This window comes from Micromesistius poutassou (genome assembly GCF_964030765.1).
Source record: "Micromesistius poutassou genome assembly, chromosome: 13".
NCBI classification, from domain to species: Eukaryota; Metazoa; Chordata; class Actinopteri; order Gadiformes; family Gadidae; genus Micromesistius; species Micromesistius poutassou.
The window spans coordinates 14,629,785-14,643,839 of NC_140283.1; the positions used below are offsets into that span (position 1 = coordinate 14,629,785).

The 14,055-nt window shown below is 48.1% G+C and overlaps 1 protein-coding gene across 1 annotated transcript in view; it reads left to right on the plus strand.

The window, feature by feature from the left end:
- Positions 1–14,055, plus strand: part of cep290 (centrosomal protein 290) — a 39,244-nt gene that overhangs the window by 2,394 nt on the left and 22,795 nt on the right. Inside the window, exons 6-25 of the mRNA XM_084477406.1 lie at positions 461–604; positions 1,207–1,260; positions 1,933–2,082; positions 2,727–2,909; positions 3,126–3,215; positions 4,226–4,348; positions 5,223–5,346; positions 5,676–5,845; positions 6,395–6,557; positions 6,881–6,981; positions 7,087–7,153; positions 8,154–8,257; positions 8,906–8,990; positions 9,553–9,683; positions 9,795–9,965; positions 10,246–10,395; positions 11,010–11,125; positions 11,245–11,347; positions 11,589–11,819; positions 13,552–13,725. Coding sequence (XP_084333532.1) covers positions 461–604; positions 1,207–1,260; positions 1,933–2,082; positions 2,727–2,909; positions 3,126–3,215; positions 4,226–4,348; positions 5,223–5,346; positions 5,676–5,845; positions 6,395–6,557; positions 6,881–6,981; positions 7,087–7,153; positions 8,154–8,257; positions 8,906–8,990; positions 9,553–9,683; positions 9,795–9,965; positions 10,246–10,395; positions 11,010–11,125; positions 11,245–11,347; positions 11,589–11,819; positions 13,552–13,725 — 2,634 coding nt within the window. The remainder of the gene's footprint in view (positions 1–460; positions 605–1,206; positions 1,261–1,932; positions 2,083–2,726; positions 2,910–3,125; positions 3,216–4,225; positions 4,349–5,222; positions 5,347–5,675; positions 5,846–6,394; positions 6,558–6,880; positions 6,982–7,086; positions 7,154–8,153; positions 8,258–8,905; positions 8,991–9,552; positions 9,684–9,794; positions 9,966–10,245; positions 10,396–11,009; positions 11,126–11,244; positions 11,348–11,588; positions 11,820–13,551; positions 13,726–14,055) is intronic.

A 14,055-nucleotide genomic window follows, 5' to 3' on the forward strand; every position in this document is an offset into this window, starting at 1 on the left:
GGGAGGGAGGCTTATTCGCGAAAGGGATTGTATGTACCTATCGCTAAAGGATGGCACTTAAGAGGATTAGAGATAATTCCTTGTGTGCTCGGGGACATTGTTATTCTGGTGTCACAATTCTATTGTTTGCTGTTTGTTTTTGTAGAAATGAAGGAAGGCATGATGTCTTGTGTTTCCTTATCTTGACCACCAAGCACGGCCCGTTCTGTTGTGCATGCATGAGTTGCAATCAAAACATTCTGCAAAGGTACATTTGAATGACAGGCTGTCCTGTGATTGGGGTGTGGGGTAATGGGGGGGTGGGGTGTGTGTGTGTGTGTGTGTGTGTGTGTGTGTGTGTGTGTGTGTGTGTGTGTGTGTGTGTGTGTGTGTGTGTGTGTGTGTGTGTGTGTGTGTGTGTGTGTGTGTGTGTGTGTGTGTGTGTGTGTGTGGTGTGTACGTGTTTTTGTTTACTGTCCAGATGGCCCAACACTCAACCACCGGCAGGGACACACGCTTCATGCGAGATGAGCTTAATCAGCTGGAGAACCAGTTGGAGCAGCGGGAGAAGGACTTCTCTCAGCTGCAGAGAGAGATGAGCAAGGAAAAGAAGACCAGCGAGGAGGTGTGTGTGTGTGTGTGTGTGTGTGTGTGGGCTGTGAGTGATGCTTACCGCCCGTTGTAGGCTCTCAAAAACACTGTAGTCCATAGTCTAGTGGGGTGCATTAGTAAAATGTTATGCAGGCTATAGTAGATGGGTGGTGGAGTGGGCAGAATCGTGTAGCAGACTTGGCCCTTTAAAAAGCTGCAGAGTGGAAGCCCTACCTTGCTTGTTAATAACATGCAGCTGCATTCACTTTGAGTCGCTCTGGATTAGAGCGTCTGCACAATAGCTAACATTGATGGTTTTATTGTCCCTTGAGAGTGTGCTGTGTCCAAAGAAAAATCTGGATTTATTTTGTATACTTAGTATCGTCTTGGTTGTATAACGCCTGCTATTTGTCAGCTATAAATTGTCTATCGTTGAGACGTTAGTCTATAGCCCCTGTGGCTTTGTGTGAGCAAAGAGAAAGATTGGACAGGAAATTCCTCGGGGAAAAGCTTATTTTGGCAGTCGCCGCAAGCAGTCATCTTGCATCCAAAATAACCATCTTTGGAGTTTTCTCAAAGAATGCAAAGTGTACCCACGAGTGACAGGGCACGCTGCGTTGCCTTGTGTTCCCTCAGCTGGCCGCACGAGCAGAAGAGGCGGAGGAGAGCTCCAGGAAGCTGCGCAGAGAGGTGTGTTTGTGCGTGTGTGTTTTCGGAGAACTTTCACATCCGTCTCTTCTTTCCCGCACACCGATCAACACTGTCCCAGTGATCAATCCTGTTTATCCCTCTCGCATAGACACGTCACAGTTTCTCCTTCACCAAGGGCCTATTCTGAAGCCCAACTCGTGTGTGTTTTCTCCACAAAGGCTCACCATGTTTCATCTCTCTGCATGCTTTCTCCATAACCGTCATTGTTTTGTTTTGTTTCATGCGTTATTTCCGTAGCTGAAGAAGGTTAAGAAAAAGGTAAGAGACAGAGGGAGGCAGTGTAGAAACGTCACTTGTTTAGACACTAGATATTTAAGAGCAACCCATTTTAGAAGTTTCAGACCACCTATTTTAGAACTAGTCATTTTAGAACATCCAATAATAACAAAAGCTCTGATAGAAATACCCATTTAGTCATTTTGAACTAGACTTAATGTATGGTGACTGAGGGTTTAAGTGAACCAAGGTGACTACATCAACCAAAGTGTTATTGTTGTTTACCGTTCCCCCGCCTTCATACCCACGTGCATCTTTGTGTCACTTATTCATCCGTGTGTGTGTGTGGGTTGTGTTCTTATGAATGTGCATTACAAATTGCGTGACCCATGTGAGTGTGGCTGTGAGCCTGTTGTGCGTGTGATGGGCCCCCAGAACGAGCAGCTCCAGCAGGATGTGGACTTCTACCGCAGGGAGCTGGAGCAGAAGGCGGCGGCGGCCGGCCCCGGGGACCAGAGCCAGGAGACCCAGCGCCGGCTCAACACAGTCAACCGGGAGTACTATCAGTGCATGGAGGACCTGCAGGTGCCTTCACTCCCAGGGGCTAAAGTAGAGCCGGCAAAGCGGAACCTCTTGACTGTAGCGTGACACACCTGATGTCCAACGTCACAGGACACAGTCACAGACAACACTTGATAATGCAAGACAGAATGATGAACTATCTTTCTGCCGCAGAACCTATTTCTATTCCCTATTTTTACAATTTTCATTTGCCAAACATAACGCAGCGAAGCGTACCTCAAACATCTCTCGACCCAGCTTGACACCTAACATAAACCCCAGCACAATAACATTATCACCGGCTTTGGTTCCAAAACTGTATAGAGGATCCAGATGGGCAGAGCCACTAGCTGTGTGGTCGTTAATAGACCCCCTGTTTTCAAAACAACTCTGTATGTCTCTCACCGCGGAGATGGGTAGCGTGGGAATCTCTGGGATAACCTTCCTCTGTCTGTGTTGTCTAATAGTCAAAGGACCCCCCCCCCACTGCCCCCTGTTAAATAGGGATATACTGGAATGTACTCAACCTACAGTTCGCTGATGAGTGCATGTACATAAATACATTTGCCAGGTATATCAGCCAAAGACCCCGGTGGGCTTCTTAAAGAGCCATTGAATGTTTCCAACCTAACACGCGGGTCTCACTGTCGGTCGTTGTGGCCTCCTAGCATTCGGAGGACGACAGGGCCCACCTGCGCACTGCCAACGAGCAGCTGCAGCAGGACCTGACGGACTCAGTGAGGGAGATGGAGTGCATGACGGACGAGTACAACAAGATGAAGATCGTGGTGCAGCAGACGGACAGCATCATGGACCAGCTGAGGAGAGAGCGTGACCACGGCAACCTGCAGGTGCTCGACAATGGGGGGGGGGAAAATGTTCACTTTAGCCGGACTGCTTTGTAGCGGCGCGTCGAGTCTTCTTTTGGTTGAACCCCATCAGGGTCATATTATCGTCGCCTGAAAGCGACTTCCTGTGGGATGGCCCATGGCTGAGCTCAACATGTTGTTGCTAACGTGTTGTTTACTAACATGTTGTTGCTAACGCGTTGTCGCCGTTGGTCGCAGGTTCGAGCGCTCACGGAGCAGCTCCAGCGGCAGGCGGACGAGGAGGACCCCGTCATGGCCGCCGTCAACGCTAAAGTGGAGGAGTGGAAGGTGGGCCGCAGGTTCCTGGTGGGCCGGTCATGTGACGTTGTGTCTAAAACTGTGACTGAAAGTCACGCATCCTCATAATATTCTCATAATAGCCGTTGTTTCCACACTTATCGGTCAAATTCCCTAGGACCCAAAATCTTTTAAGGGAGATCTTGTCAAGGGGTAAAAATAAAGACAATCTTTATGTAACATGATGATAAATAAAGGCACAACTACAGTGAATAAGTATTCCCATTAAGTATACTTCTTTAGTGAATTCAGTGGCAGATGTGCGTAATTTGAGGAGCAAGTGTAGGTAGGGGGTACGACTTCTTGCGCAAGCAGGGCGTAAACGTGTAGACTCCATAAATCAAGGTTTAAACCCAGAACCTTCTGCCTGGGAGTCTTAGCCATTATACAATCCAGGCCATCGCTACACCATCTTACCCCTGTTTAACAAGAACGTATTGGCAGCAATAGAAGCAGGCAACACTGAGGCACCTTCTCCAAAGCTGCTTGCACACCGCCGCACAGCAACTCGCCGCCTCCATTCATTCCAATGAGGGAAGGGGCGGCAGAGGGGAGGCGGTTACAATCGCGGCGATTGGACCAGGAAGCGGTTGTCGCCCACGTGAACGAGCACAGATTTTGCCCTACTGTTCTGCTTTCCCCGTGTTGAAACTATTGGCCGCTTTTAAAATTGCCTGGCCCTTTCACACCGCCCCGTGGAACCCTCCGGCAGCGGGGCGGTTAACAGGGCGGTTAACAGGGCGGTTAACAGGGCGGCGGTGTGAAAGCCGCTTAAGCAGGTTTGCTGCGCTGGGTCTGCCTTGTGCTCCCTTTAATGGGGAATGACACTCCAAAGAGAGACTCCGCCATCGGTCCCTGTCACAATACATACACCGAAAGATTAAAGACCCATGTAGTTAATGGTACTAAAAACAACCTTCCAACAAAGTTAACCCAGTGTATTTGATTTGGTGCGTGTGTGTTCTTCCCCGCTCTCTTGTTTCTCCCGGGATGTTTCAAAGAGAGTGCTCTCTGCAAAGGACGACGAGATCCTGGAGTACCAGCACATGATCCGCGACCTCAGGGACAAGCTGCGCTCAGCCCAGGGCGACTCGGACAAGACCAACATCATCGCCCTGCAACAAGTGTGTGGGCCTTGCAACTACATAGATGGATCTTTAGATAGCTCTTTATGTTATATATCTACGATACAGAAGGATACTCGCCCAGTTCTCTGTAATGACATGAATACATACTTTCAACTCAATGCAAGTATGTATTCAATAGGTATTCAAGCCTTTTAGACTACACAATTCTACAAAATAGCTACACTTTTCAACGTGACGTGACGCCATTATGGTCTCATCTCATCACATCTTCCATTTGTCAAGTGATGGCCAGGTGCAGCGTTTCATGTGGCCTTCACTTAAGTGTCTGTCTCTTTTGTTCTTCTTCTTTTGTATCCTTTGCTTTTGTTTTTTTTTCCACGCTTCTCTTCCATCTTTCTCTTCCACCACATCATTCCCTCCGACACCTCCGCTCCTGGCTAGGTGGTGTACGAGCTCTGCGTCGTAAGTGTCTGCCGTCCTCTATACTTGACTTCATTCCTCCCATTTCCTTTTCTCTTCTCCTATGCCATAGACTCTCCCTATCTCCCTTCACATCCTGCCTCGCTCTCTCTCCCAGTGCCCCCATATATAACTTTATGACTGAAGGTCACCATGTGTGAACTTCATACTGCGATTTGTCGCGGGCCGCGCACCTCTGCAAATAGGAAGCAACGCAAGGAGTGTGCGAAAGTGGGGCAACATTGGGGCCAAATTTTGACAAAGCCGAATGCAATGCCCGCACTTGGACTGACTGCGCACTTCATGAACGGTGCATCAAGGCGACCATACGCCACATTTGACTTAAGCCCCCCCCCAACCCCATTATGCCCCCCAACTCCCACCCTGTCTGTGGCTCCTGACTGAATTGTGGCGCTGTCGTTTGACGCATTGGGGTTGGATGTCTCCAAAGGCCGTGCAAGAGAGGGACAACCAGGTCAAGCTGCTGAGTGAACAAGTGGAGCAGTACACCGGAGAGATGGAGAGGAACGCCCAGCTTATCCAGGAACTCAAGAAGCCACTCAAGAAAGACAGAGGTGATCTCACACACACACGCACACACACACACACACACACACACACACACACACACACACACACACACACACACACACACACACACACACACACACACACACTAGGTTGTCTGTCTCTTCATTGCCCGTGACCGCAGCCCCTCCTCTTCTTGTTGATAGAGGTGTTGAGGTGATAACATCCAACATTTACAGACGACACTTTACGAGCCAGCCCCTCCATTATTTAGTACGTGAGGCCTTTTTTTTTTTTTGGGACACAAGCGTGTAATCAAAGCGATAAATACCCAATTGTTAACGCGTGTGTGTGTCGGCGGCGGGGGGCGTGGCAGGCCCGTCCTCGGCTGCCCATCGCAGGGTGGAGGAGCTGGAGGTCAAGGTGGCGGCGGCGGAGCACAGCGCCCTGGAGGCCCGGCGCGGCGCCGAGCTGGCCGACCGCGACGCAGCCGACAAGGACCGCGAGCTGAGCGAGACGCTGACCCGCCTGCGGCTGTACGAGTCTGTGAGTCACTGACGCTCGCGCGCACACGCGCGTTAGACATAACATAGCATAACATGACGCTAGCAAACACCACACTACATAACATTGCGCCATGTACACACTACACGACGTCACGTGAGTCTAGAACACACAATGCACAACATAACATTGCAGTAGCACACATTACACCACATAACATTACGCTATGCACACTGCATTACATAGCATGTACGCTATTCACACACATAACATAACTTAAGGCAATGCACAGACTGCACCACATAACATAACACTGTGCACACACTACACGACATAGGGTAAGGCTATGCACACATTGCACTGCATAACGCTAAAACTACACACACACACACACATGATGCAGCATCTACTAGCCACTTCCATGCAACTCCCCAGCCACCATACATTTGACTCCTGTTTAACGAGCATCTGTCTTCGGGAAGCGGAGCAGAGGGCAGGAAGGGAACCGCTAATGGTGTCACTCTGTGATTTATGAAGAGAGAATAACAATTGACAGATGAGCACAACTGGCACTCTCTTTCAAAACCACAGGGCACCGATGGGCTGGAAGCAGCCATCACTGAGATCAAAGAGGGCAAGAGACAGATGAGAATGCAAGACCGTGAGACGAAGTCCCTGGCGCGGGAAATCAATGGCCTGATGCTCAGGAACAATGAGCTCGCGGACGAAAACGAGGCTTTCAGAGAAAGGCTTGGTGAGCGTTATACACGGATGTGCACACGTAAATAGATGAGTCAATTCAACTTTTCTTTTGAAAAGCCCTTAATGGCAGCCACAGTCTCAAAGGGAAGAACCCTTGATTAGGAACACAGAGGGGATGGTTAGGGGTGCAATAGAGAAAAATGGGCAGACATAGTGGGAGTATAAATAGGCAAAGCGTTCTAAATCAAAGCAACCAAGTAACCGTAATTCATGATTTATTTTGAACTCTACTCAATACTTTTGGATACCCAAGGAGCTTAAATCAGGGGAGGTAGATGGCAAAACGACATAATGTGCTTTTGTTGTCTATAAAAGGTCTGAGCCCCAAGGAGGAAGTGGATCTGTCGGAGTTCCTGCACGCCAAGAGCCTCCGACAGCGGCAGTACAAAGCGGAGAACCAGGTCCTCACCAAAGAGGTTTGGACCGGCGCCACACATGATCAGTGTCAAAGTGTCGTTCCCCAGAGGAGCTTTTTGTTGGTTTCTTTACGGCTTTCGGCTGACCTTGGACCTCTTGTTCAGATTGAGCGTCTTGAAGAGGAGCGGCTGGAGCTTAAGAAGCAGATCCGTCGCATGGTGACCGGCCGAGGTGAACTTTGACCCCAGACACTGATGGGCCCCGATCTGGAGTGTTGGGTTATGATGTGTAATTCAGCGTGTTGCCTCACCACGAGAGCCTGACCAGCATACTAGCCCTGTCCTTGTTTTCGCGACTTACTTCCACCAGAAGTTCATCTTATATAAGAATAAGTGATTTGTATTCATAAAGAGTTATGACTAGCCTAGTCCTAACTAGACCTTCGTACTCATTTCATTCATACCGATGGTCTAGAACTGCTATAGAGACAAACGATTGCTCACTTGAAGGCGGGTGCTGTTGAAGTTTAAAACCTATTGGCTCTGCCCAGTGCCACTCCGGATCTGCCTTAACCAATCGCTAATGTTTGGTCGTGACGTATTTCATGCTTAGCAAACTCCTTCACCACTAACGGAGCCAGCTGGAAAATTTAACTTTTCCCGAATCCCGTGGGAAGAAGCGCCACAACATCTTGAAAAACTAAGCAAAGCCTGTTCCAGAGTTTCCACAACAGACCGAATAGCTTCGTTAGCATCTTTCTCCATGGTCTTCCTGCTGCTTCCTGGTATTAGTTTGACTACAACTGAAACTCGCGCACGACTGTACGTCAATGTTCTCAGGCCGCGCCTCCTGTTCGCTGATTGGAGGGACAAACTACTGTACTGAAGTGAAATGAAAATTAGTACTGAAGGGAAATGAAAATTGAGAGGAAGTACGGAGGCGGGCGGAACCAGGCTAAGTTATGACAGATACACAGATATTTATTATAGAGTAACTGATAACGGCAGAGTTGGTTTGGCTGATTTTATTAACTTGAACACCAACAACATCTGAACTATAACCTTACCTAATCAATCCTGGCAGCTTTGACTACGATCGTTGGTTGAACAAACAGATGTTTACGACTGGTTGGCGAGGCCCAAAGAATGAGGCTTGTTCAATCTACAATCCCAGATGGTAGATGTAAAGTGTCTGATGTCTCCGCTAACCATCCATATCTGTGTGTGACCAGAGCTGGGGGGGTCCACCGCCGCGCTGCTGGACCAGAACGACGCAGGGCCCAGTAAACTGCTGCTACAGGACCTTCAGCAGAGCGCAGACAAGATGAAACGCAAGGTCAGCGCGTCTACAGATACAGGGAGCCTAGCAGGGGTCTTTAGAACCAGGGCCCTTACAACCAGGGTTTTTTAGAACCAGGGGCCTGTAGAACCAGGGATCTTTAAAACCAGGGGCCTTTAGAACCAGGGGCCTTTACAACTAGGGGTCTTTAGAACCGGGGCCCTTACAACCAGGGGTCTTTAGAGTAAGAGGCTACTAGAGCCAGGGGCCTCTACAAACAGGGGTTTTAGAACCAGGGGTCTTTAGAATCAGGGGGCTGTAGGACCAGGGGTCTTTAGAACCAGGGGCCTGTAGAACCAGGGATCTTTACAACCAGAAGCCTGTAGAACCAGGGACCTTTACAACCAGAGGCCTGTAAGGGGGGCCTCTAGATCCAGGGGTTTTGGGAGCCAGGGGCCTCTAGATCCAGTGGTCTTGGGAGCCAGGGGCCTCTAGATCCAGTGGTCTTGGGAGCCAGGGGCCTCTAGATCCAGGGGTCTTGGGAGTCAGAGGCCTCTAGATCCAGGGGCCTTACACACAGTCTCAGCCTGGAACAAGCCAAGATATGAATAGCAATGTATTTCAGATCAAATCTCTGATATCACAGATATTGGAGGTGGGGGGTATTAAAGAGCAGAGGGATGATGCTTTTGTTGTGTTTTGTAGACTGAATACTTGCAGAAGGAGCTGAGTGACAAGGAGCGAGATCTTGAGCAACACAAGACCCAGTCCACCCAGCTCAGGGCCAAATGTAAGATGGTTCTTCTGAAAATGACGGAAAACAAACATGGGGTTTATGGACTTTAGTGGTTTGTTTGTTCAACTCGCAGCTGAAAGGTATTTTGATCCCTGATGTCCACAACATACATATATGTTCCCGATGTAAGCTTCCCAGAGCTAGACCACCCCTAACCCTTTCCTGCTTCTCAATAGCATGTATCTTCATTCACCGTGAAATAGCCATATTGTCTAAGCCGCTGTTTTTTGGGGCAGAGAAAAAGCCCCACTTAATTGTATACACAGTAGTGTGTATACAATATATGTACGTATATGTTCTGTATGACATTTTTTGTAGTATTGCAGTTTTTAGTCTTTTATATTTTGTATCTCTTTTTAATTCATAGTACTGTCCTAAACATTCTGCTGTGACCCAGGAATCTCTCATCTGGGAGGCATACAATATCTCATGTGAATGTTCCCCTTTCGACATTCGACACACCGTGAGGCATGATGGAAGTTCCTGTGCAGGTGACTGTGTCACGGTGACAGGCCCTCACACTCTGGCTTTCCCTCCCATTGAACCTCCTCTTCAGTGGAAGAGGTGTCCAGAGTGAAGAGCGACCTGGAGGCCACGCTGACAGAAGTCCTCCAAGCCATGAGGGCCAATCAGGAGCTGGGGTCTCAGGATGCTCTCGCCGCCCCCGCCCTGGAGAGACTGCTCAGGGTACGTTAGCCACGTCGAAAGATGGACTCTGCACAGAACATGACACATACATTGACACGCCGGTGCACTGTAGCTGTTCATTCGCAATCCGAATCTTCCCCCACATCCCAGGCCATGGAGGGCAAGGGTGCACCCGCCTCTGGCAAGCCCGAGGCCGTCTCTCTCCTCCAGGCCCAGGTGGACCAGATGACGGGCCGGAACCAGGAACTCAGGCAGGAGCTGCGCTTGGCCCGCGAGGAGGCCAGCGAGGCACGCAGTGGGCTGGCCAAGGCACAAGTAAAGGTACTGGTGTGAACCCGGTCTGGCGGCACTAAGATGAACTCTCTCAGACAATGTGCTTTCGGTTTCCCTGTACAGTACGATAAGTTGTGTTCTATTGGACTTTCCACGATTCCTGGACTAGTGAACTCGTAGATGATCACACTTCTAGTGTTATGTTGTCGTGTTACTTTATTGATCGTTCTCGCCCCTGGTTCAGATTGTGTTGAAGACATGACGTAGTTCACTACAGATCGTATTGGTCATGTGACTGTGTTGTCCTTCCTTTCTGTGCGGTGTTCAGGTGACTCAACTGCAGGCCGAGGCGGAGATGCCGAAGCAATCCTCCAGCGAGGCCCCAGCTTTCCGCCCTTTGACCCTGCCGGCGGATTTGGCGCCCTCGAGCGTGGAGATAATCAGCACCCTGAATGAATACGCCATTCGCCTCCTCCAGGTCACTTAGTTTATTTGTTTACTTTGTTTGTTTCCGTCTCTGATTTAAATATGGTAAAGTTAAGGCCCATGCCACGGTGCTTTGATAATGTGGACAAATGTATAAATCTATGCATAAAGTATATTTATAAAACAGGTGGCTTAAATCAAGCGATCTGATTGGTTCCCAACTGTTGTATAATGAGCGTATACACACAGCTATGACGCCCGTTCAGTTTACAGAGTTCAGTATCACTCCGCGCCTAACTTGAACTGTTGTTTATTGATATATAAAAGCAATAGCATAGTTCACTGAAGCCTAAAAACATGTTGATTGCTGGAGAGGGTGGAAATGTTGTAAAGCAATAGGCACACGGTGAGTGAACTCGATAGTAGGCTAAATTGCCGGCGAACCGAGCTACAGTCTCTAGCCTTCTCTCTAAAGGACGCTACAGTGTGTTGCATAGCAACCGCCGTACACTTTGCAGGCAGCCAGGAGGGACTACTTTTTTGTATTCGTTAAAAAAAATGCTTTCGCCGGACAACGCCCCTTAACTGTGGTATAATGACCGTATACCACAGCCTGTCGTGATCTATTGCTTAAATATATATAACGGTATGTGTTTATTTCACTAGGAGGTTAAAAACAAAGAAGAGTCAGCCGAACAGCTCACGGCCGCACTGGAGAAGTACAAAAGCAAAGTGGGGGTGATCTTCCACCGGCAGGGTCTGCTGTACAAAGAGCACCTCAGGTGGGTCAGACGAACGCTCCGTCCACAGGACCCACTGTGTCACCACGCTCCATCTTTACCGTCCTCTCTCTCACAAGATCTGCTGTCGAGCCATCTCTCACATTGTTTTGTTGCCGCAGTGACAAGGAGGCGTGGCAGAAAGAGAGGGACACTTTTGCAGAGCTGAAGAACAAGATGGAGGAACAGAGGGATGTGGATAATGTCAAAGTCCATGAATTCAACGTGAGTCGAACTGATGAACATTAGAGTGGAATTATGGGTAACGGATATGCAAGTGACCCGTGGTCCGGGAAATTAAAACGTCAATATTAACTGCAATAAACTAAAACAAATAATATTATATTTGGATGACCAGATGACTTGGATTATTTAAACCTCCCAGCCTCTCCTGAATTACAATAATCTGAATTTGCTTTTGATAGAAGTGTTTTGTATAAACAAAATGCCCCCCTCTTTGAACCAGAACCTGCTTGAGACGCTACGGAATGATCCGGAAGAGGTGCGGCGGCAGTTGGCGGAGACGGTGAGGCAGGTGACGGTGCTGCGGGTGAACGAGAAGACACTGTCCCGGCGCTACACCCTCCTCATTGAACAGGAGCAGCAGCTCCGCAAGGACAACGGCAAGCTGAGGGACGACAGCGGGCACATGCAGGTCGCCGTCACCGAGAGGATGGGCTACCTGCAGAGATACAAGGTACAAGTAGACACGACCTGCAGAGATACAAGGTACAAGTAGACATGACCCGCAGAGATACAAGGTACAAGTAGACATGACCTGCAGAGATACAAGGTACAAGTAGACATGACCCGCAGAGATACAAGGTACAAGTAGACATGACCCACAGAGATACAAGGTACAAGTAGACACGACCTGCAGAGATACAAGGTACAAGTAGACACGACCTGCAGAGATACAAGGTACAAGTAGACACGACCTGCAGAGATACAAGGTACAAGTAGACATGACCCACAGAGATACAAGGTACAAGTAGACACGACCTGCAGAGATACAAGGTACAAGCAGCAATGACTTGTAGAGGTACAAGTTACCATGAATTGTAGAGGTAGAAGTGACCGTGACTCGTAGAGGTACAAGTTAGCAACTGTAGAGGTACAAGTTAACATGACTAGTATAGGTAAAAGGAGGCCTACGGCCTCTAACTCACGACCCCACCCAGCGCCTTGCGCATTTGCACTCTCACTCACTCGCTTACACACACACCCTCACCTCCCACTCTTGTGAAGCGACCTTGAGTATCCTGAAAGGCGCTATATAAAATCAATTTATTATTATTATTATTATTATTCTTAAGTGCAAATGACCTTTATAGGTACACGTAACCATGACTTGTAGAGGTACAAGTAGCCTTGACTTTTAGAGGAACAAGTTCACATGCGCTGTAGAGGTACAAGTTACCATGACCTGTAGAGGTACAAGTTAACATGACTAGTATAGATACAAGGTACAAGTTAACATGACCTGTAGAGTTACAAGGTGCCATTTTACCTGATTTATAGAGATACAAGGTACAAGTTAACATGACCTGTAGAGATACAAGGTTCAAGTGAACATGACCTGTCGTGATACAAGGTGCAATTCGCAATAAGAGAGCAACTTAACATAGTTGACAACACTGGGAAAACCACAGCCTATTCCACAGATTTCCAAGGCCAGTTTTCACTTAGAGATTTGATATCCATATCTCTATCAACCTAAAAACAACACTCTCTTATTCCAATGAAGGGTGGACATTTTCTTAAAAATAAACATAATTGAAAATATAACAATAACATTGAACGACAGGTATGCCCATGCTCTAATTATGCTGCCTGCTGCCTGCAATGTTGGCCATTTGCAACTGGGAATTTAGTTTTGTGGGAGAATCATTTCACAACCATGCAAGACATGATGAAAGGAAACGGATATAGAATATCCAACAGGAGAGTGAACACAGGCAAGAAAGGGAGTGGTAATGGCCTTCGTATCCAAACAGGTGTGTCTTGTTAATATGGAGAAGGTCTTATGCTACACAGATCTGGACAAGGCAACAGCACAAGCCAGGAGTTGAAAAAAAAAACAGCTGTGCATTGAAAACAGCCGTACATCTAAATGTACTAAAAAATCAAAAAACACAACTGCATATAATAAAAAACAACAGTACATTATAAAGATCTAAAGGCCTCAATTTAAAACACACAAACATATAAAGCACACCAGTACATGAAAGACACGACAGTTAAAACACAAGTTAACAGTATACAGCAGCAACAATGCTTGCTTTAGGGTATTCCCCAAACAATACTTTAAACTAGGAGGGAGGTCAGCATTGGGAGTCAAAACAGTGACACCCTAACCCTACCACAAAGCATTCAAAGGGATGAATGGATGCCAAGTTGAAACATCGGTCTTTTCCTGTTGTTTACAGGAAATGGCAGCGTACAGGATCACAGCCCTGCAGAAGGCGTTGGACGAGAGCGTTCCCTCCTCCGACCTGGACCGGGCCAACAAGCAGTATACAGAGTTAACCGTCAAATACAGAGACATGCTGCAGAGAGACAACCACATGGTGCAGAGGACTTCCAGTCTGGAACATCTGGAGGTGCTCACACGTTCCATTTCAAAGATTTTCATTTTGGAGCATCTGTTTCGTTTTTCAAACTCTATTACCGGGAAAATGTTTGAAGAGCAACCCCCCCGACGCTGAAAGTGTAAAACAAAAGTGACAACACCACCTGTAATGAAACGCCGGTGCTACAAACAAAACTTTCATTAATCTGGCTGGAGAGGGGGGCTTTGCTCGGTCCCAGCCCGGTGGTTCTTATTGTTCAGGACAGGGAAGACAGGACAGAAAACTAAAGTGGGTTGAAAGAGTGAAGCAGTGAGGTGGAAGAGCACTGAAGGGGATGGTGGCTCTCGGGGTGCTGTGTTC